General features: G+C 34.9%; 1 protein-coding gene across 3 annotated transcripts in view; it reads right to left on the reverse strand.

Annotated features, from left to right (window-relative positions):
- Positions 1-21342, reverse strand: part of LOC125826511 (TATA-binding protein-associated factor BTAF1) — a 31919-nt gene extending 10577 nt beyond the window's left edge. Inside the window, exons 1-18 of one of the 3 annotated variants that reach the window (XM_049505859.1) lie at positions 21215-21342; positions 20771-20970; positions 20420-20514; positions 18068-18282; positions 17796-17850; positions 17319-17400; positions 13923-14260; positions 12071-12179; positions 11385-11991; positions 10504-10636; positions 8962-9030; positions 7942-8153; positions 5992-6217; positions 5627-5797; positions 1376-1801; positions 831-1274; positions 584-703; positions 24-506 (exon numbers count right to left, since the gene is read on the reverse strand). In XM_049505859.1, the coding sequence (XP_049361816.1) occupies positions 24-506; positions 584-703; positions 831-1274; positions 1376-1801; positions 5627-5797; positions 5992-6217; positions 7942-8153; positions 8962-9030; positions 10504-10636; positions 11385-11991; positions 12071-12179; positions 13923-14260; positions 17319-17400; positions 17796-17850; positions 18068-18282; positions 20420-20514; positions 20771-20822 (3837 nt within the window). In that variant the 5' untranslated portion in view covers positions 20823-20970; positions 21215-21342. Of the gene's footprint in view, positions 1-23; positions 507-583; positions 704-830; positions 1275-1375; positions 1802-5626; positions 5798-5991; positions 6218-7941; positions 8154-8961; positions 9031-10503; positions 10637-11384; positions 11992-12070; positions 12180-13922; positions 14281-17318; positions 17401-17795; positions 17851-18067; positions 18283-20419; positions 20515-20770; positions 20981-21214 lie in introns of those variants that run through there. The other 2 variants (XM_049505860.1, XM_049505861.1) reach the window with 2 other exon arrangements.
- Positions 21343-25523: the final 4181 nt, after the last annotated feature.

A 25523-nucleotide genomic window follows, 5' to 3' on the forward strand; every position in this document is an offset into this window, starting at 1 on the left:
GAATTACGACCAGTGGGACTGACCTGGATATTGTTAATCAAGTTCTGAGGATCCTTAACCAACTCAATAGCTTGAGTAAGAAGTCTTTCATCTTCTGCAGTCATGCCTTCAAGACTACAAGGCTTAAGAACTTCCACTAGGCAGTCCCACAGCTTAGGAAGCTTTTCAAACAAAGATCCACCCAATTTTTCACATAAGAACTTCAAAGCAAGTTCAGATCCACGTCTACTGATGAAGCCCTCAACCTTTGAACGGTCTTCACCAGGGGAGAGCATATGAACTTTTGATTTATGTCTCTGACTGCTACTTCCTGAGGATAGAAGATCTTGCTCTTCAATTATTTCTATAGAATTCAAAATTCCGGCTTGAGGTGTCTCACAAGGATCCATGCATGTCAAACAACAGAGGTTCTTAATTAACTTATCATTTGGTCCAGGCTTCCGTCCCATACAACGATAGATAAGCTCTGCAAGAGCCTCAGCCGCCTTACTTTGTAATATCTCCTCCTTCAAAAATGAACAATTATGAACATGCAAATAGCAAGTGCTCTTTGTTCAGGAAATTTCAAACATTTAACACTTACCTGTTCTCTCTTAATAGAAGCCATCAAAGGTAATATAATTGGATTCAATTTCACGGGAAGTTCATTCATCCAGACAACAGCAGCAGCCAGTAAAGAAGAGACAGTAACATGCAAATTATTCTGCGAGTTGAAAAAAGGAAAAGACTGGAAGTTAGAAAATGATGTGATAAATCAGCAAAAGACTAAAGCTAATACACTTATCCAGTTAATCAGACACCACTTTTAAGGAATCACCCCCAAAAATTACCTGGACACATTTCAAATACCCAGAAGTGGTCAAAAGCCTCTGTTTGAATGTTTCTAGTTCGTCCAGACTGTTCCGCTCGACAGATTCCTCCCCTTTAGTATTAATACTTGAAAATTGAAGTTTAGATGCAAAATTAATTGCATCATCTGCACTGAGATTATCCAAGTCAACCGAGGTAGATGATAACAAATCTTTAAGCATTTCAGATGACTCAGTTGCATGGTACAGTTGACGAGCTTCATTGCGCATTTTATCATATGTTCTTGAGAGTTCAATGTAAGGAAGAAGAGAATCTTTCGTAGGAAAAGCTGGATTAGTGCAGGCTAGCAAATCCAACAACCAGCTCCTAAAATTACTTGAGATGCCAGCAATGACCCCATCCATATCCAAAATGTTCCTGGTCTTCAGTTCTTTAAACCAAGAAATAAGCACCATTGAAGCTACCTGATTCACCATCAAAAATCCAGTTTAAATTTGGCATATAGGGGAGGATATAAAGGAAAGATATGGAGATCAATGCTAAACACTAATTCAAGATTATGTACCTGTCGTTGAACTCCAGATAGAGAGGTAAGCGCCTTCCATAAGGGGTCAATAAAAAATTGCAAATATCCTTCACGCAACCTAGAAGCTAAAATGCCCAAGACTGTGGCAGTAACAACACGTGTATATGTGACCGACATGTCGACATCAGCACCCACCACAATCTTTCCGCTGCTGGTGGAAGCCTCTCCACTTTTCTCCAGCACAGTAGTGCCTTCACCTGAATCTGAGCATATGCTTTTAAGGGAATCGTTTTCTGGTTTCACAGCTCGCATCTTTGCAGCTGCTTTGAAGTGACTTTTTCGAGGAAGTGCTACAGGCCAAAACATTTTTGCAGTATCCAATGATGAACCATATGGAGTAGTTGCTAACTCCAACCAGGAAGGAAAATATGCCTTTGAAGCATCTTCCAAGTCTTCCACTGGGCACTAACAGCAATCGAAATTGATATCTCAAATTATTTTTGATCAAGTAATAATTTTGATATTAATAGGGCATAAAAAGGAAATAGATATCTCAAATATAAGAAGATCAAATAACACGTGATTACCAATTCCAAAAATATATGTTATAGTAAATAGTATTGCTTATTTAAGCGAAAATTTGAATAATAAGCTTAACAATTTTTTATTTTTGATGAAGTAGCTTAACAAAAAATAATATTGCAGATTCTATTGTGAATGTTCAACGTGGATCGTCATATATATTTCTTATTCACACAAATCTATGAAGATGGTCAATGAAAAATTTTATTAATTAAATGCAATAATGTATATATTTATTTCAATTTGATGAGGTTTATCATGTAATTATTCTTATCTCACTAATATTACCTTATAGACAATATTTGCTTTGTATTTTTCTTGTCATCTAACCAGATGTGCTTTGCATGTGTATTCCACGTTAAATTGTTTAGATGTCATATGAACATGTGAAGAGAACAACTACATTTTATATATTCACATATTTTCACATTGGTTGTGTGTTTTTTTTAAAAACATTTCAAAATAATATATTTTGAAGTTAGAAGATCTTGTTAACTTGATAATACATTTGTGACATTTATAACACTTTAATTTAAATAGAACTACCTACCCAAATATAAAATGTATTTGCATTAATGAAAATATTTATCTCATAAAATTAACTATTAAATAAATAATAAAAATTAAAATAATACAAACTTCAACTGGCGTTATTATAAGTCATATGAACTTTTCTTCGTCTAAAATACTGAAGTATTAAGAAATAGTAAATAAGTAAAACAAAAGGGCAATGTTTATATAGTAATTACTATTTTGAAGCAAACTTAATGAGAGTCTAAATCACATAAGTAGTATTGATAAATAAAGTCATTCTTTTGTCTTGAGCATCAAAAATAAATTGTGTCAATTCTCTAAATTTTGGAAAAGATATTCAGAAGCATACATCTACATGAGAAGAGGAATTGTTAACAAAAAAACAAATGAATTTAGACTACATCATGTTAACTTCATATATTGGAACATTACATACTAATTATATATTAAGCAAAAATATAATTATTATATCATCAAACTTATTTTTGTCAAGTACTCAAGGTTATGGAATGTACCCTCTTAGGATAGAACGACCTACTCCATCAGAATAGTGGTACCTCATATCAGTGGCGAATCCAGGATTTAAAGTCCGTGGGTGCCAAATAGACTTATCGATTAAATTAATTTTATATTTGATTAAATTATTTGTCTTTTCGATATATATCATAAATCAATCAATAAAATGTAAATAATAAGCTATTACACTTTTATTGAGTATTTGATCAAATAAAAGAAAAGTCAAAGGAGTAATAATGTAATTAATTTAATTTAAGTCAATAACAATTATAAAAATATAAAAATAAAAATTGTGCCAGTTCTTGGAGCCTTTTTTTCTTCTTAAAAAACGTCTGCATCAAATTTCTCAAAAAAATAGGTACAAATGGGATTCGAACCCGCAACATCTGCCTTCTAAAGTTGCCCTCCTACCATGGCACCACAAGACAATTTTGTTCTGTAGGTGGCACACTTTATATTTATATAAATATTATATATATATACCTATGTATATATAGAGTTTCCGTCGAAGTTCGGGGGTGGCGTGGCACCCCCAAACCTCTGCATAGATCCGCCACTGCCTCATATTCCGCTAAATTTCGAACTCACTCAATGACAATAAATCATACAAAAAAAAAAAATTAAAATGCAAGAAGAAGAAGAGTAGAAGATTAAAAAAATTGTGGTTGAAAAATGAGAGGAAGTCCCTCTATTTATAGTGAAGAAAGGGTAGCTGTATGAACACATATTTTTTGTGTCTTATCTGAAAAGTCATGACCTCTTCGAGAAGTCACAACTTATTGAAAATGTCACAACTCTTTGGAAAAGTCACAACTTATTGAAAAAGTCACAACTCTTTGAAAAAGTCACAACTCATCGAAAAATCACAATCCTTCGAAAAAAGTCACAACTTATCAAAAAAGTCACAACTCATCGAAAAAGTTACAATCTAAGTTAGGGATATTATAGTAATTTAACATTCAAATTAGGAGTTCATGCTTTTAAAGTAATTTAGATAAAATGACTTGCTCAAGTTTAATGATTCAGAAGCAGCAATCCTGTCTTCTGATGCATATTTAGCCTCCAATAAATAACAACATTGTAGCCCTAATTTATCTTATAGCCAATTATTTGAAGCTAGCATAATTTTTTCCCTGGATAAGTTGATGCTACCATAATTACATCATTGTCCTATACCAAACTGTTCTTTTTGCTGCTTCCAAACACATTTTATTATGAAGAAAAACATAAAGACACTTACCAAAATACTCCTTATGGGGATGAAGTGGTCAACTCGCTCACCCTTTCTCCTTCATTTTTTAAAAAAAGCATCTTTAAAATCTCCAACGATTTAGAAGTTTTATTGCTCTCTGTCTATGATTTTATGATCCATTGCAAAATAATGCAGTGCCGTACCATTCAAAATGTTGGATTACTCTAAAAGACTCTTGCTTGACTCAGAATAATCTCATGAGGAGGAAATTCCAAATAGTCAACAGATGCTACATGTGCTTATGCAACTCAGAATCTATTAATCACCTGCTCCTTCATTGCACAGTTGCAACAGGCCTATGGAACATGTTCTTCCCACTTTTTGGACTCACTTGGGTCATGCCAAGATCATTGAGAGAGGCATTTGTGTGTTGGAGTTCTTGGAAAGTTGGGAAGTCCATCAAGCAGATCTGGTCTTTGGTCCCGGCCTGTATTTTGTGGTGCTTATGGACGGAGAGGAACAAAAGATGTTTTGATGTACCCCAACTCCCATCTCTACCCTTAAAGCAAGATGTCGACTACTCGTTTTGGTTGGGTTAATCTCTCTCCTGTACTTAGTGTCGATTCTTTCCTGGAAATTATTAGCTCCATAGATCTCTATTGTTAGCTGTTTAGATAGATTTTTTTGCCTTTATGGGAGCTGATATTTTCTTTCTTTTGTAATCTGTGCATTTGCTTGATGCTTTGTTAATGACATTCTTCTTTCTTCATCAAAAAAAAAAAGATTTATTAAGCTGCTTGGATTAGAAATCCACTGTCAGAGCCATCCCCATACTACAAAACCCTACAAGTAAGAGAACCCAAAAAAAAATGGATCTACCACATGGACAAAAAAGTCAGAAGATGTCAAAACTAAGTATGCGGCTATGCGCAACACTCTTTTGCTTATGTATCAGGACAGCTGGAGAAAAAACAATGATCAGGACAGCTTTGAGCCTATGGAACATGTTTTTTTGTTTGTTAGTAGTTAAGTGGGTGATGCCTAACACGACAATGGAACTCCTAAGCAGTTGGAAAGGTATTGGCAACAGAGGAAGAAAAGAATTCTGGTGGAGAACAATCCCAGCATGCATATGGTGGACTCTTTGGAAAGAAAGGAACTCAAGGTGCTTTGATGGACAAAAAACTAACTTACAGAAAATTAGAATGAATTGTATAAGCCTTTTGTTTTTTTGGTGTAAACAAAATCTGATAGGGGAGATAATAGAATTAGTTGATTTTATAGGAAACTTGTAAAGAATACCCTATGTGGGATGTAAGTTTCCAATTCATCATTGTTTGGATGATGAATCTTTTGGTGTGAATACAAGGTTACCCTTTTCTCAAAAAAAAAGAAAAATATAGCACTGCAAAAAGTGAAATGCTGATTTGGGGTTTAGTTGGGACAAACAGGTGTAAATAACAAACCTGGAGAAGGATCCTCCAAACCCTGCCAGAGCACTGCACAATCTCCTCATTTGATTCAAGCAGCAAATTCTGGAAAACAATCCTGAGAGTATCACCCAAAATAAATGAAGGCCAGAAAGAGCTAGATGACTCAGCGATGCTCCTCTTATATTCGGCTTCAAGCAATCGCTCCTGTATAAGAAAATTCAAGATTCAGCTTTTTATCTTCTATACTTGAGCGAACTTGCACTGTATAAAACCAATTCATGCAAAGATAAATCCACCAAAATACAAACAGATAAGACCTTGCTACAGTGATATATACAACTAATAGCAGTCCGATATGTTAATAGCAAATGAAAAAAGGATCAAATAAGGAAGATTACAAGAGTCCGGATAGCTGAGTAACGGACTGAAGTGATACTATGTCTCATGAACGGCCATAATCTTGGCGCCAATGTTGATAGCATGTAAGGATTTCCTGAAGACCATGTCCCTTCCCCAAGGTCATCTTGGCGATCAATTTCATTGAGATCAAATTTCTTTTTCTCCCCTAAAGTTTTGGGAATCATTTGCTCTTGAGAGTAGATCTCTGCCAACAGATTCATCACACTGCAGTACCAAAGGCACAGAGAAATCAAGATAAACTTTTGGGCACAATCTGGAAAATCAAATTTATGCACAAATGAGATAGTGGGGAAGGCAGAGAAACTTTAATCCCTAAAGATCCTGCCACACAAGGCAGCTCATCATTAACCACCATCATAGTGTGTGTGTGTGTGTGCGTAGTATATAAGCCAATACGTGCATAACTCCTCTAATGGGGTATATGTTTTATGCTTTCAGCCCAATAATCCATAAATGACATCCAAGACCCCAAAAACCAGATATATATACTGCGACTCTAGCAGCCAAAAACAGTTAGTGGTAAAAGATTGTTAAGAGATATTTATTGACACACCAAAATGAGATATTTTAATTGCTAAAAAGTGCTTCGGAGTTGAGAAAAAGAATGACTTTAAAATAAATGGCTTTCAAACATTCTAAATCCTATTTAACTATGCAAAACTTCATAGCACAATTATCAATGAGAATTACACCTAGATTGTTCATCTCCTTTAGCTAAATCCTATTTAACTATGCAAAATTTCATAGCACAATTATCAATGAGAATTACACCTAGATTGTTCATCTCCTTTAGCTACTTGGACCTATATAGGAATAGGCAGTTATAGAAATTGATTTTGTACTCCCTTCATTCCTATTTACTTGTCCCTTATCTAAAAAATAGATTTTCCTTTTCACTTGTCCATTTTAGCAAATCAAGATAAATTTATTATCTTCTTCCAATATTAACCTTATCACTAACTAACTACATGAAATACTAGTCAAACTTAAATTTCCAAAACATAATTAATAAGGTTAATTTAGTAAAGTAAACCCTTGATAAATACTTTCTTGAGGGGAGTGCCCAGTCAACATAGCCCAAGTAGAAAAGGAACCTAGAAAGTGGCAGAGTAAGTTTTCCAGCGAACCTCAGGAAAGAATCTGGCAAATCGAAACCATGTTCCTCCAACAGTCTTGGTTAATCATGTTCTGTAATTTCATTTCTTTTTCAAGCCATCTATTTACTTTTAATTGTCACAAGGTTGGAGTAATCACTCAAAAATGGTGGTTTCCAGGTGAGAAAAATGGTGGAGATATGGAGGCACCGGGGTGAAATAAAGGAGAAAGAGAAGAAGTTGTTTACCAGCCTCACGCACTAAACTTCAAGTGAAGCTCACGCTATCAGCCAAGCCAGCAAAAAGTGTCTACTGGTTCGCTTGGGCCCTATTACAAATATTTAATAGGTACACAACCTACTTGAGGTGTTCAAGTGAAAAATTGTGCCAACTTTAGATATCTCCGTATGTATCAAACGTTTCTGTTTTAAAAACTCGTAATGTTGTATTCCTCAGTATTAAGGACATGGACATGCATGGGACCTCCAAAAAGAGACACAAAGGAGCAAAACTAATTACAAAGAGCCTAAAAGATCAACAATCTGTTCTACTTCCTCTATACATTCCTCTTTACACCAAAATACAAGGATACAATACAATTCCATTTAACTTTCAGTATGGAATTAAATCTATCCTCAAACATATTCCATTCCTTTCCTCCTTTTTGCATAGTAGCAATAATATCTTGACCAAACAATAATGTGAACAACTGATATGAGACATTGGCTAAACACTAGCAGAGAAGAAACAATTGCATGTGAGGAATGAAATTCACCAAGGTGAACAAGTTTGTAACTCAGAGTTGAAGGGACCTTGTGAAAAATAAAGACTTACCTGCTTGTAGATGGACTGAGATCATCCAAGTCAAGCAAAATATCCCAAAGCAACATGATTATAGAATGCAACAGCTGACCATTTAATGCAACAACAGACCCTGCAGTGGGTAATAAAGCATCTGCTGCAACAGCTCTCACATCATCATCAGGATCTTCAAGCCCAGCTTTACATGCCGGGAGAACACAGCCAAGCAACTCAGGAAGCATTTCCTGTTGTCATTGGAGAGTCAAAGTACAGCAATAAAAACAGTGTAGTCTGTAGAATGTACATGCAACATGAATACTAATGAGCAAGCAAAAGGAGTTGAACTGGAAACTTCTGTGTGTAACATACGAGACCACACCGCCAACTCTGCAGGACTAAACCCATTTATCAATTAACACTTCTTCAACCTCTGATTGTAATTTACATACCCACCCCCTCAAAGGAAAACAAAGGAGATAAAAGATCACATTACAACATTCAAAAATGCATTTTATTATCAATCTAGGGAAAATACCATACAAAACCACATCACGCATTTTTAGATCCAATTAATAGAAAGCAAAGGTTATGTGCTGGAGATTGAGTTAGTTTATTTTCTGATTGTCTTAAAAGGACATAGAAAACAGCATCATACATCTTTAGACAACCTATAATTCCTGTTAATAAAGATCATCAGAAGAACAGCAAAAAAAATTATATCATCCTAGGTATTTCATAGGCCAAGATAAGCTTAATTGCAGCTACAAATAACAACCAACAACCCAACTTCAAGCTTTTGTTCCTCTACACACTCAAACACAAGATTTTCCCAGTAATCTTATTTTTCTGTTCGTAAGCTACCTTTCCTAGGTGACAGTTCAAGAAAAGAAATTCCAGTGACTCGAAAACTCAAGCACGAACAACTTCACTACAGTCTACACAAAATTCAAAATCAAACTGCATATAAGTTATAACAATCAGATTAGATTATTTCAAGGCAAGAAGCCATCGGAAAAAATCAGTAAGCAAACCATCCAATGAAAATAGATTTACCTGCCGCACGGCAACTAGGTATTTGATCCCCAATAGACTCCCATGGCGAATCTCCCATTCCGGTCTACGCTGAAAATCCCAGAACAGCTAATTAAAACAGATGTCAAAACCTATTCTGGAAGGGACATATTGTCTGTCCCAAGTTGAATACCATTGTTGAACTTACAATACGGATGAAATTGAACTTTTAAGTCTTAAACTGATTAATACAGGAGAGACTTATATTAACCGAGATCTTTTAGCACACCCTCAAGCAAGCCAGATTTCTTTCCACAGCCAAGGACATCAAAAAAAATACTTGTGTGGGTGGCAAGTGGCAACAAAGACTCAAAATTTTTCTTCTTTTCTTTTTTGAAACTGTTAAGGTTGTATTCTTTAGCATTAAGGGCATGCTGGCCACCACCAAAAAGTGTCAATTACAAACTTCCTAACAAATCTACAATCTGATCTGTATCTACTATACACAACTGTTTACACCAAAAAAGTAGAGATACTATACAATTCCATTTGACCTTGTGTATGGAATTGGATCTATTGTCGAAACATTGGCATCAGGATTTCCACAAATTTGAAAAAGATCTGGAAAGAGATCCCTAAGAGGGGATTGATCTATCCAAACATCCTTCCAAAATTTTGTTTTAGTGCCACTTCCCACCTTGATATATAAATTTGTCTCCATTTGTGGCCACAAGCTTCTAATTGATCTCCATGCACCCACACCGTAATGTTCTGCTGTGATCTCTGTACACCAAGGGTTTAACTCACCATATTTAGCTATGATCACATCTTTCAAGAGGGCATTTCTCTCTCCAGTGTACCTCCACACCACTTCCCTAAACCCTAAACCCTGACCCTAAACCCTAAACCCTAAACCCTAAACCCCAACCCTAAACCCTAATGTGATGTTGAACTATTGACTCCACAACACCTGTAATTAGGCAAACCTCAAGGGAGTGGGAGGTATGTATGATTAACCTCAAAAAGTAAGGTCTATAGCAAACTTAGCATATTAACGAAGATAAAATTGTGTGTTGTCTAATACTAGATGGGCCACATGTTGTACATAAGTTTTTTGGTTGATGAATAGAAAAGAGAAGTCTTCTTTGTGCAAAAGAAAGACCAATAGTTTTATTTTAGACCTCTCTTCACACTATTTGTTAGAAGAGATCATGACATTAAGTTTTGCAGATCCTATTGCTTAACTTACACTATCTGACAAGGCATTAAGATTTTCGGTTAGAAGTTAGTACAATAGGAGATGTGTTAAGCTATCTTTTTACCTGAGTTAAACACTTTTAGCATTCTAAGACACTGTGAATTGAACAAATGGAGAAAAGGGAGTAATACAAGATATGGTAAGGCTTTACAATGCTCATTAATTGGTTCAAATGAAAGTGAATTGTACGAAGTACAACAACCATACTAATCCATCTTGATTGGAGATTACTAACTAGAGGGAAGGGAGAGTATCAACTTGCAATGGAAGTTAAAAATCTTAAAAGACATACTTACTGAACCACAAAAGGCTGAGCTCATATTTACCTGCATCTGTAGCAAGATATTCAGTGTCTCATGAACTAGAGTAGGATGCATGTACTTAAGCACAGCACCCAAAGCTTGTGCACAAGTCTCACGAACAGGAGCCACAACTTGATCCGATACATAGTCTCCAAAACTGTCAATGACAGAAATAGCAAAAAATTGGGGGATGGGGTGGGGTTTATCAGTAACCCACAAAAAAAAAACATTCATGTCGAGAATTATGGAATCAACGGATTAAAGGCCAGCAGTAATACAACAAAGTTCCATTCCAAAACTGTCAACGGAGAAAAGAGCAAAATGGGGGGTCAGTAACCTAAAGAAAAATAACCCTTCACATCAGGAATTACGGAATCAAGCAGGGGCAACCAGTAATAAAACAAAGTTGAGATACAGCTAAAGAAATATCTTGGAAAAGGCAGAAAAAGAATATAAAAGAGAGTGCATAAATTTGAAAATGGAAAGCACACTGCTATAAGCCTCAAAAATTTGAACGAGAAAGAGCACAATGGTGCAATCTTTATGCAGCTTAGTTCCTGTTTGTTATTCCAAATCATTTCTCAATATCCTATAGATTAATAAAAAGCTGTCTTCCTCATTCTTTTTCTTCTGGATTACTCCCTCTGTCCCATTTTATATGAGTTAGTTTGACTCGGCACGGAGTTTAAGAAAGAAAGGAAGACTTTTGAAACTTATGGTCTAAAATAAGTGATTGAAATTTATGTGGCTATAAATCATTTCATTAAGGGTAAAATGGGCGTTTTAAAATTAAATTGTTACAGAGGGAGTATTCATCTTTCTTTTTATTTTAAATTTTTTTGGATGGGGTAATTGAGAACAAAGCTAAACTCGAAGATATCAAACCAAGGGAGGAGAAACCATACCGTTCCAATGATAAGACACATAAGAAACGAATAGCACAATCCTGAAGAAATTCACAATTCTTGAGCCAAGAATGCCTAGCCAATCTAACCAAGTTCATCAGCTCACAATTCTCAGGAAGGTTTTCTAGAATGCCCATCTTTTCCATTGAAGTCTTATCCACGCCAACTCCTTTCTCATCTGACATATCATTACCCAGGCTTCCACCACTAAGATGAGATTGAGTCTCCAACTTAACAGAACCAATGCTAACTTCACCATTTGCCTGTTCAACAGCCAAACTCAATCCAACATCTTCCACTTTTACACTAACACCACCAGGATCACCATCCCTGCTGGTACAGACCATGGTATCCATCAGCAAATAAGCTGCATCTTCAGGTTCAACCTTCAGTTTCTTGGAAACTGACTCTAACTCATCAGGTAGAACTTGCATATTAAGATCAATTGGTCTCTCCCTTTTGACAGTATTCTCGTCTACCCTCTCTTTTATTTTAATATTTAATGTGCTATCACATGTCAAGTCTGGAATGATAACTCCTGCATTAGCCCCTTGATGAGTTAAGATCTCTCTCATAGCCATGACACTACCATGACGAACCTCCCATACTGAAGAAATCAGAAACAAATATCTCAGAAGAAAACCATGAAATGAATTAAGCACAACAGGATAATGGAAGTTTCTTACAAGGATCAAACATATCAAGGATGAGTTGCTCAACAAAACTCTGAAATGGCCAAATCTTATCTCCATCATACTCTAGACCATCTTCATCGGAGATGTTTTCACCAAGTAGCTGCAGAAAATATATTTCAAGACTTATATTTCAGGTTGATAATATAGAGAAAAATTCATAATTACTTGAGGACATGCTTTTTGAATGCAGAACTACGTGAAATGACATATGCAAATTTATTGAGAATACTAAACCGGAATTTTTTCTTGTAGAAAAAATTAATCTAGTGGAGATGATTGCCATTTCCATGAATAAAAGTTTTAGAAAAGAATTAAGAAGTTTGAAATTGCGGCATAGTTGATTAATTGATTGAAGAAAATATCTTATCAGATCAAAAGGATGATTCGGATTGATCTTCAAGGGCCAATTAGAATCTTAGACAACGGTGCAAGATCTTGCATACATGATCTTAGCAGTAAATTAACCAACAACTAACTAATTCACCCCACAAGCTCTAATGTCAAATATATAGGGCAGTTATAAAGTTTAATCATTAATGTAACTGGCCATATCTTCAATTCTATAGAAACAGTTCAAAGTAACCCACTTCTACAGTTTCAAAACTCTCGTAAAACTTCCCAGAATAAGCAATTGTTCAAAATCACCAGTGGTGTCATATTTTGCATACATGATCTCAAGTTCTCAACTGTAACTAATAGATTTATATTTTCTTGTAGATTTGTAATTAAAGGTTATGATTTCTGCCTGTAAAGTAAATATAAATCTACACATCAACAACATCCTCTAGATACGATGCCAGTCCAATTCTGAACAAGTTTATGTCCAGTTTGTCACTTGGGTTTACTTAACAGGCAGGAATCATAGAGCCTAAAACAGACATCCAGATATCAAGAACTGTGTTCCTTTTACAACAGCATTACAAAGTCTGAGAAAGACATCAGGATAAAGAAAAGAGCAGCCTAGGTATCTACAAAGGCAACACCTGAACTCTGCCAAAAACACAGAGACAATTATCTAAGAACAGCCCGCAATCCTAAACTTGGTCTTGAAGAAACCGCTCACAGAAAGAGATTGCAAGTTGCACTTCAATACGAATTCAGTAGCAATGAACATCATAATGTAAAAGAAACACGGCACCAAACAGATAAACTTACAAGAAGCAAGGGAAAGCAACTACGGATAACTAATAGATGGAGAGGTCTAACTCAAATTAGATATAGTTATGGTGCCAAGACAAGATTTAAGTATAATCCTGGACAGAGACCTGGAGACCTAGACTTTTCCCAGATTAATAAGTGGACCTAGGTTTAATAGCAATTGCACAAGGAAGACCCAGGGATTTAAAAGTTCCAAACTAACAAACTTATTTAGAACCCAAAAACAAATCCCCATGTACAATGCCCATACAAGATTCATTGTTCAAGACTGTACTAAGTAACATCTACCCACAAACGAAATAACAAAAAAAAAACTAAAATGCATCCATACAAAATTATACAATCATCTACCATAAAATTAGGATATCCGATATCCTGTGAACTTTAAAAGTTCATGAACAAAGAAAAGGATCATTGAATGTAGAGAAATTTTTCACTCCATTACATGCATAGGTATCTTTCTTTAACATGCTTGATATGATAGAAGAGCAAGTAAATATGAATTTTAAATCTCAAAAGACAAAGAAAACAAAGAAAAACAGATCACAGCAGAACCCAGAAACATGGTGATACTAGAAGAGAGCAACTTTCAGCAGATGAGTGAAAACACATATGCATATCAATGTCAGTAGCACCTTGTATCTGAATTATTTATTTGTACAGCGCAGTTAGAATATCTAGTAACCTTATTAGAGCTCGACATGTCAGGACACATGCCCCTAGGAGAAATTATATCTTGTGATTGTGGAGCTTCTGTATCTCCATCCTTGTTCCATCCTTTTGTTTGGTCCTTTGAGTTTATTTTTGCTTTCCGCTTCAAAAGATTTAGTTCTCGTGCACTTGGCCTCCGAGATCTGACACTTGGTACCATATTTGCAACATAATGCCGGATATTGCCAACAGGCCTTGATGAATAATATTGAGCAGCAACGCCATTTCCTGGAGAATTAGCTCTCTGCATGATCAGGTCCTCATCCCTTATCATTTCATTGACATCCATGAACTGTTCACACACATCTAATCCTGATTACGAGAATGACTACCTGTTAGTTTACAAATAATTTATTTGTTTAGCCACATGAGAGAGAGAATAAGCAAGCACACCGCTACATCAACTAGCAAAGACGAGAGAACCAACGTCAAGATTTTACATGTGAGGAAAAATTAGTTACCATCTAAAAACTGATTACAATTAACTCAATCAAGAAAAATGAGCAAAAACGAGTGAAAGTTGAAATTGAAAGAGCAAACACGTTCCCTAAGAGAACTTATTTCCACTAGCAACTTCTAGTTAGTTGGACTTAGTAGAACAGTGGAGCATTCTTCTAACTTACAGCATCTACAGTTTACTATGCTGAAATGCACTTGGACAGAGCAGATCCCACAGCCCAGCAGTACCAATAACTGAACCAGTAAATGTCGAGGCTACTACACACTGCTATATCAGCCCATCTACTGATATATAGAAACAAGAGTTAAGTTTGGTGTGAACAATTCGACCTAAATGATTCAAGAACTATCATCATCCAGAGTGGTTATGTCACTTGAAATAAGGAAACTAGTTAATAAACTCACACAGTTTTGCTTCTTACTCCCACATGCAGGTGGACGGGTGTGTAGCTGAGATTCAATCTATGAAGTACTTCGTAATAACCTCACATACCTAGCACAGCTTCTTCCTCCCATAGCTGCCTCGCATCTAATCACATGACATATCCTCAAGTTTTGCTTTCTACAGATCATAACTATCATGGACCACTCAATAGGAAACACTTTTTTAGTGGTTTCTAAGAAAATTACATGGTAATCACAGATACAAATATAGAGAACTGCAATAAGTTCTAAAAATTGATATTCAATTAGTTGAATGAAATAAATGACAGCATAAATTCCATTTGTTTCTTCTGCAAGTGGCGTGGAAATTCAACGATACCGGCAAGGAATGCCTACCTAAGAAATTTCCGATTTACTCCTTCCAATCCCCCCCCTCAAAGAGAAGAACATAATACAGCACGAGGTGCAGAAACCAGCATTAGGGTTAACATACTCCCAGAGAGTTTGGAAGAAAAAGTTTTTAGAAACAAAAGGAGGCAAACAATGGAAAAGGTTACTTTCTTGCATAGCTGCCATCTTGCACAATGACAATAAGATAGCCTTGGTAGTGTCTAAGAACATGCTCAGGTTTATTAACTTCCCAACATTCATTTTAGGTTTATCCCAAAATTATGTCTAATTTTCTACAAGGGAACCCAATTCTCCACAAAATTCAGTAACAACAACAACAACAACATACCCAGTGAAATCCCACTAGGTGGGGTCTGGGGAGGGTAGAGTGTACGCAGACCTTACCACTACCTCGTGGAGGTAGAGAGGCTGTTTCAGTACTCTTTTATATTTATTTGTCAACAAGATACTTCTAAAATCTACTGTTGCACCCACTTTCACTCAAACAGAGTAAGACTTGAACTCTTATCTTAGTAACACTATGCAAACAATGGGCCCCTTACATAAGGAAGAAAGTGGGTGAACACATTGCACAAATGTAATCTACAACATAGCATAGGAAACTATATAAACAGTCCTGATTAGAATTATTTTACGTGCATTGCAATTCTCGCTCTTCTTAATGGCGCCAGGTCACCTCTTCATTCATCTGCTTTCTTTTTCTTGTTCTTTGATAACGGAAAAAATCCCGAGGGCCAATGATGCACGGTTCAAACTCGGTAGATAATGGGCATCTAACCTTCTCCAATTAAATACCAGGCTTTTGCCTGTAGCAGGGTTCGAACCCATGACGAGTGAGCATCTAACTTGCACACCATATGTTGCTCTCCTACCACTAGAACAAAGTCCCAGATGCCTTTCATCCATCTAGGTTTCAAGCTTCCTCCTCCTTACTAATCTTTTGCAACACATCTTTAATCTCCCCTCCCACCACCCACCACCCAAATAAAAAACAGCATATCCCATATATAATGTGGAAACAAGAAGAAAAGAAAAAGAAGCTTGTTCTTTGAAGAAACTTTACCATTGCCATCCATGGAAGATCTTCATCTACCATAAGTGGCAGGATAGAAGCTAGACTAAAAGATGTTCACTAAACCTCTTTAATATATTAACCTTTTCATGCCCTTCATGGAGATAATAGTCTCTTCTAGTTTTAGAGTGTTTAGGCGAACTGCGCATTAAACTACTAAAGAAAAGAAGGTTGCAATAACAGACGAAACAGCATCAGAAGTCTTAAGGCTACATATATTATCAAAGAGATGGGATATCTTGTTGATTGCACAATATTTCAACAGTGTAACAGAGCTGAACCTATTATTAGAGCCCCTCACAAAATGCCCTCAATCTTGAAATATCTCACAAGGAACTCCTCTCTGTTATTGGGCCTCAATTTCACCTGCCAAAATCTCAGTCCATGACCGTCACGGAGAAGCCTTCCCCCTTCATTAACCAATCACCACTTCAATTTAGCAAAGAAATAGATTTAAGTTGTACTCTTTTCACATTCAAGATATTTAAGAAGCTAATCCATTCCTGATCATCTATGAGAAAGGACCCAGATCAGTCTGCCAAAGTTCCAGACCTACTTATCCAAGGAAAATTGCTAAAAATCTACTCATTAAATTTGTCATTCTCGTTGAAAGACTATAGCACTCAATGTCTTCATATCACAAATTGTAGATAAATCTGTTCTGAATTTCTCCAATCAACCCATGGCATGCATTCACCTTCTTCCAAGACAGGCTAATTTCCACCTAGGCTAACCTCAACAAAAACAGGACAATGATAAGGTAAAACAAACCAAGTAAGATTCTTTGAACGGCAGATCTAATTAAAGCCTCTCTACAAACAACTCTTTGTACCATTTGACAACCCTCCCCTACCCATCCACCCTGCAAAGTTTTCTGGCTCGTTTATACGGTCAACCAATTTTAGTAGTTTCAATACCACTAACACACAAGCAGAACCTCAACCAGAAATCTTTCTGATTTAGTTATAAAGTAGTTTTAATGGCATAAAAACCATTAGCTATCAACAAAATAGGTCAGCTAGACAGCAATTGATGTGAACTCACCCAATCGCCGTCGCAAGTTTTGTTTCTGGCGGGCCAACCGCTCCCTTGAATTCTTGCTATTGTCCGTAGGAATATCATACTCCTGAATAAAGACAATATAAAGCATTGAATAATGCACTTGTATATTACTTCCAAAATACGACAAACGAACAAAAAAAAAATTAAAATAGCAAAAATAAATCACTGGATTAAAGAAAACAGGGCACACATTCTGGAATTCAGGACATTGACTGTCTATTTGTGCATTTGTCTTCAGCGAAATGCAAATATTATGTTGGACCATTAAAAAATGACTTTCTACCTCGCAATGCACTAAGAATGTTGCATCACAAACTCCAAGAATAAACAGTCATTGAATCCAAGAAGAAAAATCTCAAATAAGTATAAAGCAACACTTAATCAAAACAGCTTTTCCTAATGCATTCACACTGAGGAAGCATCAGAGGGTTTACAAGGTCAAAAGGAAAACTAAAGTACCTGTCCTGCAGATGCCAATAGAGCCCCAAACTCAAGTACTTTGTTCAAGTCAAAACTGCAGGAATAATATACAAAACTCAGTGACCTAACAATGCAATAATACCATCCCTTTCTCAGCCTATAGGCTATGATCAAGTGTAGTAACAATACAATACCAGTGAACTACATAAAAAGAGCGATTGAATATTACGTCTTAGCAGCAAATAGATTCAAAAGGAAGAACCACACAGTATATGATTTGTATCAAGAAAGGTGAATACAGAATGTGCAACCTTCTGAAAGAGGTCCCTCCTATTTTAGGATAACAATTAGGCCAAGCTACCAATTCTTCAACATTGCCTGAGATTCCTTCTTCAGACATTTTCACCTCTACAGATGAACAGTGTTCAGCCAGAGTCGTATGTTTAACATTCTCAGCAATTGATCCAATAGCATGAGCAGCAGCAACTCTGGTGTCCCACTTTTTACTCCTAAGATATTGTGAAACCTACATTCAGAAGGGAAAGGTGGCCACTCAATGTTATTCAAGAAGAATCTTCCATCCAATATCAAGAGCAATTTTTTCCTTAGAAAATAGAATAATCTAAGAAGACAAGAGAAAGAATATATCCAATCTGTATCAATAAACAACAGTTCACCCATCCAGATAAATGAAAAGTTCTGCAAAGGAAGTATCTCGGAATATACAGGCCAAAATTAGGGCAGAACACACTTGACAAACAAAGAAGATACACAAAAATCAATTTGTATCAAAACCCCTAATTGATGAGCGGCTCTAGTTACAAGAGTAAAAGCCAGTTTTGGCCCCAAGATATCATGTTTTGTCTCCAAGTCTTTTTTCTTTGGCCTTAAGTGTATTGTGTGCCACAATACTCAGTGGACCTAGCCATAAAAGGTGGTTTTATAAAGGAATTAAGAAGTTGTGAGTTGATTGTTTAGTGGATCATTTGCCAATACGGTTACTCCTCCTCTCTCTTGCAATCTTCATTTCCCTCCCTCTCCTATTAATATTCTATTTTTCATTTTGTCTACACTTCTCCGGCTCCACTACACTCTTCTCTCTCAGTCTTCTTCCTCCTATTCTTTTATTGCAATTTTTTTTGTTTTTACGGTTGTTCTACTGAAGAATGAGCAACCCAACGACCCACTGTTAAGCAATAACCATCTCGCAAACCCTCCACTGTTTTCTTGGAAAATAATTTCTTAGATATTTCCAAATTTTATCCAACTATCCATAGTTCCTACTGTGTTGTCATCCTTTTGAAAAAACTGAGCAGTAAGCTCAAGCAGAATAGCATTTGATAAGGGAGGCAAGAGGAAAAAAGAAGAGAAATATCATTTCTATTACATGACCGGCCAGTAAAGCATCTATTAATGGTTTTAGGGTTCGTCTTGTGTTTTATCTTCATTTTGGGTACTGCTTTCAAGTCAAGTTTAATTTGCTAGTATAATTTAAGTTACCAACGTTGTACACAATTTTTTTAAAAACTTTTCAACATTAATTATGCAGAGATTATTAACTAGGTACTTTCTTAATGTTCTCTAATCTATATTTAGGTTAGAACTGTTTGGGTAGGAAGGAAAAATATTTTGATTTTTGAAATAATTTCCCCAAAAGGTGTAGGAGAGCTCTTTAAGTCCAAGATTCAATATAGTAACAATACTAGAATCATCTATTCTATCAAGGTGGATTCTTTAGAACTCGTGCAACCTCACATTAGGAGGTTTTACCTAGGGCATTCTAGGTGAAATTCTAATACTGTCTCCTCTCTTAGATACTACTCACTGCTGCAGTACAGAGCTCTACTAATTTCATCTATGCTTTTTAGTGATATGAATTGTCACCTATCCTCTGGCTACCCTACAGGCCTTAACGACCAAGTGGTTTTTTAAAGTTTTCACTTCAGCAAATTGTATAAATCTAGCAGTCAGATGGTTATTGTCCCACAACTCGTATCGCTGGATTCCACATTTTGGATCTAGAGATCTCCTTTCTTATTCTACATCACCTTTTACTGCTTTCTTTAGTAGGTTCAGCTTTCTATTGTGTCAAGTTCATGCATAAACAGTTCAATATCCAAGATCTACTACGAAAAAAAGTGACCCAAAAGGCTAAAACATCCATCTGCAGACTGCAATAATGCATGATGACTAACATCATATTCAGAACCACACAAATCTTCTCTCGTACATCACCTAATGGATATACAACATCAACTACTACAGAAGCACTTTTCAGCCATTTAAGTGGGTTTTATGCTCATCTGTCCATTAAAATGGTAATATTTGGAAAAGCAGGCTGCAATTTGACCAGCAAAGTACTCATTTAATTAACCACTCCTATCACTATGTAATGTTCTGTAGAATTGCTTCCTTAAAAAACAAATTTGCTGAAATAAGTTCCCACACTTACAGAAAAAATTTAAAAGGTAAAACTTTCATAGATTTAGTGCACATAACTCAGGAAAAATAAGGATTTTCTTTTTCGAAAACTTCTAACTTCAAATAGATAAATGTTACCACTTCCGACTCCAACACACATAACCAGTGTATAGCCGCAACACAGAAAAGAAATGCAATTTTTGATATAGCTAAAGAAAAACTGCACAGAAAGAAAGACATACCTTACTCAACAAAGAGTTCAGGTCCTGAGGATGTGATTTGGCTATTTCACCAATCTGCCTAGCTGCTGTCAATCTTGTTGCTTGAGTTGAACCAGCTTAATTTTGGTTAAAGTTAGCATCAACTCGCCAACATGACTAAAAGCAAGAACACAAAACTACAAGAAGAAAGAATAGGTTGCACTGGCTCGTTCAATTTTGCTTAGCAAGTTTTTACAGCATTGGAGGCACAAAATATGTATACAGGCGAAAAATAAATGCCAGCAAACGAAAAGCCTAATTAGCTCTTTTTCCCTGTTAAGAGGTCAAAGCCAGTGTATATAGTGAAGCATGGTAACAAAATACAAAGGATACTGTCTAATAAAGTAAGTAGGCGATTAAGCCGTGACGATTGCTGCTGAGCCATACTTCCCCTGTTATGCCCTACTTTTCTTCAACGTCAGTTCTCAATTTTGATAAGACCGTCAGCCACCATCACCACACATCTTCCCCTGTCAATTCTCAGATTCCCTTCACACAATTGCATGTGTCACTCATGCAACGATCTTACTCTCCTATAAACACCTTTAACATCATTAATCCACGATTCAATTCTCCATATACTCGCAACAACATCAAAATACCACCAAATCAAAAAAAGGTTAAATCTTTCACAAACATTCAAAAAATTAAACATGCAAAATCAAATTACGAGATTCATTTAACAGAAAATTTAATACATATAGAAATTGAAGAATGCTACTGATCCAATTTTTTCGTATATAAAAAAATTAATGCAGCATACATAGAGAAATGTACCTGGAAAAGGATCTTCTACAGTGACCTATTCCTTGCTGCTGCTGCTTCTTCTTCTTCTTGTGGATTAGGTTGTGGTAGAAGTGAGAAGAACGAGGGTTTCGATTTATGATAACAGAGGGGAAGGCAAAGGCATCTTTTTCTTTTTATAAAAGAAATGAAAATAAAGAAATTTTCTGCGATTCTGATGTTTTGACCCGACCCGTATTCGTGATCTACTACCAAATTCCCGAATTTCAAGATGGATCCGCGCACAGCGTGGATCTTTAGGCCCAGACTTGAGTAGCTGGACCGAACAGTGATCTTGTTCATTTTATGGCCCATTACTTATGCTATATCGCTCGATAAGCATCAAACTATTTTATCCTAATATAATTTTAGAATAACTTTCAAAATGACTATAGTTTAAACTTAATTAGAATCCATAGCTATAATTTAATTGATTAAGTTTCATAGCTAAATGTTAGAAGGAAGACAAAGGTGAGCGAAATTGAAAAAGGGTGGAGAGAGGCGAGCGAAATTGGAAAAGGTAGAAGAGACTAGCGAGATTTGGGAGAAAAGTTGTACTAAAAAATATAATTGATTTGTATCAATAAATACAATTGTATCAAGTTGTATTAACGAATACAAATATATATATTCATAGTGTAATCACTATGTATCAAGTGTATCAACAAATACAATTGTACTAAGTGTATACATTTGATCATGTGTTGTATACTCTTTCATAATATAATTGATACAATGTTGTACCTTTTCCTCGTTCAGGCTTATTGAGAGTCTAAATATGAATCAAAGAGGAGAAAGGAAGAAGAAATGTCTTCACCGGCTTTCTTTTGATTTGCATATAAAATGTCCCTAATTCATATCAAGCGAGATATAGAGAGGGAATGGATGAGAAAGTGTGAGATGGGAGTAATGGAGGAGAGAGGTGAGCTCACATGGAAAGAGATGTGGGAGAGAGGCGAGCAAGAATTTGAGAGAGGAAAGATTTGCTATAAAATCCTAAATATGTAATTTATTTCTTTTAAATGATAGTTGTGTATAGTAAGTATAGGCTTAAGTCATCAACAACCACTCAAAGTTGTCCACATAATTCACTTGTACACCATAACTAGAAGTTGTACATATTGAACACTTAAGCTATTTAAAATGAGTACCTACTGAACATTTTTCGCTGACCATGTCATGAAAAGTGCATTACACAAATATTCAGCGTGTAAACTAACATTTTTAGTTACTATATTTTTTTATCTCTTTCTTCTTCTTTCTTATATGACCATATTGTCTTCCAACGCCATCACCATTTCCACTGTGCCCGCCGCCGTCGCCACCACCATTTTCACCGCGCCCGCCGCTGCCATCACCATCCACCCTTCTATTTCTCTCTTATCTCCAACCCCTTCACCCTCTCCCTCACCACCATCATATTCATTTGGAAAGCACCACTATACTTTTCAAAAATTTAAGATTTCTTTTTGAAATGGAATTTTCTTCGGCACCCAAACAAAAATAAGATAAAAGGAAGAAAATGGAGGCGAGTTCAACTACAAATCACAATTTTAAAATCTTTTTAAAAAAAATGAGTACTTTCTTTTTAAAAAAACTAATTTCTTCATTAATTATTGGAGAGATAGGGGATAAAAAATAAAGAGATTGAAAAAGGGTTCGATTTCAAACAAATAGTTTCAGAATCCATTATTTAAAGCTGAGAAATCTCTTCACAAATAGTTCAATTCCACCATTAATGGTTGAATGTTCTTCAACTTTCTTTCAACTCTAAGACGAAAAAAGGATAAAAATGAAGAAATTAAAGAAGAAAATGTAGTTTGCTATTTCAATTTTTTTTTTCTTTAAAAAAGCATTTTTGCATTTAATTTGGTTGAATTAAGAGAAACGACTGATTGACAACTGACAATGACGACAGTGGGTGGATGAAAACAGTTTGAATATAGGAGGTTGCAGGGTCGATGGTGGGCAGACATGCCCTTTTCTTTCTTTCTTTTCTTTATAATTTTTTAATTATTAATTTTAACTCAAAATGCCACATGTACATCATTAATTTGTCAATTTGTCACGTCATTGCGACTGTGTTACACATATTTTACACTTCTAGTTAGTCGTCACAAATGTGTTCAAATGGTTCAAATCGAGTTGGTAGAGGTGTTCAATAGGTATAAGGTTAGGTTGAGGTGTCTAAGTGAATTATGTGGACAACTTTGAATGGTCCGTAATTATATAGTAGATGTTTATCTTATTATGTAAGTTTTCCTTAAATTTATTATTTGCTTAAGAGCCCATTTGGGTTAGGCAATTATACATAAGGCAAGTTACCTATTTGGTCGATCGGTCAAAATAATTGCATTCACTAGTTAAATATATTTTAAAATGTATATATTTATCAAAAAAATTACATATATTGACTATTAGTTTGGTGAGTGGCTCGTAAAATGTAATTCTTCTTATAATATTTGATAAGTCTCAAGTGTTGAAAAGCATTTTTAATTATTGAAACTAATTTTATAAATAAATAATTATGTAATTGAATAAAAATGTTGAAACTAAAAATTAGTCGTTAATTTGTTTGGGAAAAAGAAAAAAATGGATAAGTTGCTTTTGTTATGATGACTAAAAGTACCCTTTAATTTTCTATATAAAAATACATATTTAAGAATAATTTGGTCAAGAAAATGAGGAATGGGGTATACAAGGTGAAGAGGAAGTTCGAAATTTAATTTTGGGAAAGGGTATTTAAAGAATTAGAAATAATATTAAGAAAATACAATAATAAACTTATGATGATCAACTTAGGCCTCATTTGTTTGTACTTAACGAAGGTCTGAATTTGAATCATTCAGAATGCAGTTGATTAAGTACGTTTGCTTTTCTTTAAATTTTATCACATAATGCCTTTTAAAAGATCTGATTCGATCAGATCCAAAAGGCAGTCTGAATACCATTCAGTTCTTTTAGTTATTAAACTTTGTATGCTTTACCACAATTCTTTCCTAACCCATGCTCTTCTCAACTCATTAGTGTATTATTGTTGTTGTTGTTGTTAGTTTTCTTTTTATTGTTGTTGTTGTTGCTTTTCTTTCTATTGTTGTTGTTATTGTTGTTGTTATTTTTATTGTTGTTTTTATTATTTTTTTTGTTGTTGTTGTTGTTCTTCTTCTTCTTTTTATTGTTGTTGTTGTTCTTTTTCTTTTTATTGTTGTTATTGTTGTTTTTCTTTTTATTGTTATTGTTATTGTTATTGCTGTTGCTGTTGCTGTTGTTATTGTTATTATTATTATTATTATTACTATAATTATTATAATAATAATAATAGAATTACGCTACCGAAGGCCCTTGAATCACAAAGAAGTTTAGGAAAGAAGAACTAAGAGAACAACATGATTGTACTCACAAGATTCATTAATAAAAATCACATTTTTCTTTTATTTATTTTAATTGCAGTTAATTTTTAACGCTAAAGAAATTTGTTGCGAACAGTTATTTTAGTATAATATTTAATTATTATATTATTTAGATTTTATTTTGTGGGACGATATTGGTTGTATTGTTAAAATTTAATACTTAATAATTGTCAATTCATTATATTCAAAAGTTTTTAAAAGAACATAATAAATCAGTGTTCAAATTATTATTGCTGCCAATTACTATTGTCAATCGCTATCACACTATCTAACACTAACATCATTATAATTACATCCACCATTACTTCACCAAATATCAGACCCTACTATATTATTACCGATCTCTACTATAAACCACCTCACCATCACAACTAGCATCATCGCCAACTATTACCAACATATCATCAACCACCACATATTCTTCAGACGCCACCACCACTTCAGATCATATTCACCATCACAAAGCGAACATGAATTATTAGTTTGTAATTTCTCAAATATTGATTTTATTTTATTGAATTTACATATTTCTAATGTTTAATTGTTGTTTTATTTCAATTACACATCTATTAAGTTATAAAAAAAAAAATTATGTACATTCAGATGTTGAAAAAAAAAATCTTAATCATTCAGTGTTCCTATACAGATACAACACATGTTTATTCAGACGTTTTAATCTTAATGAAAACAAATGAGGCTTTAGTAATTTATCAAACTTATAGATATAAGCCAAAAAACACTTTTATATATATATATATGTGTGTGTGTGTGTGTGTGTGTATGTGTGTATGTATAAAGACTTAGAATTGAAATTTTATTTAGACATGTAATTTGAACTTCTTGAATTGTATTTTGTGTCATAACAAGAAAATTCCAAAAATTGTAAAAACTAT

Source organism: Solanum verrucosum, unplaced genomic scaffold (assembly GCF_900185275.1).
Source record: "Solanum verrucosum unplaced genomic scaffold, falcon-dt-bn FXZP01000060.1, whole genome shotgun sequence".
In the NCBI taxonomy this organism is placed as follows: Eukaryota; Viridiplantae; Streptophyta; class Magnoliopsida; order Solanales; family Solanaceae; genus Solanum; species Solanum verrucosum.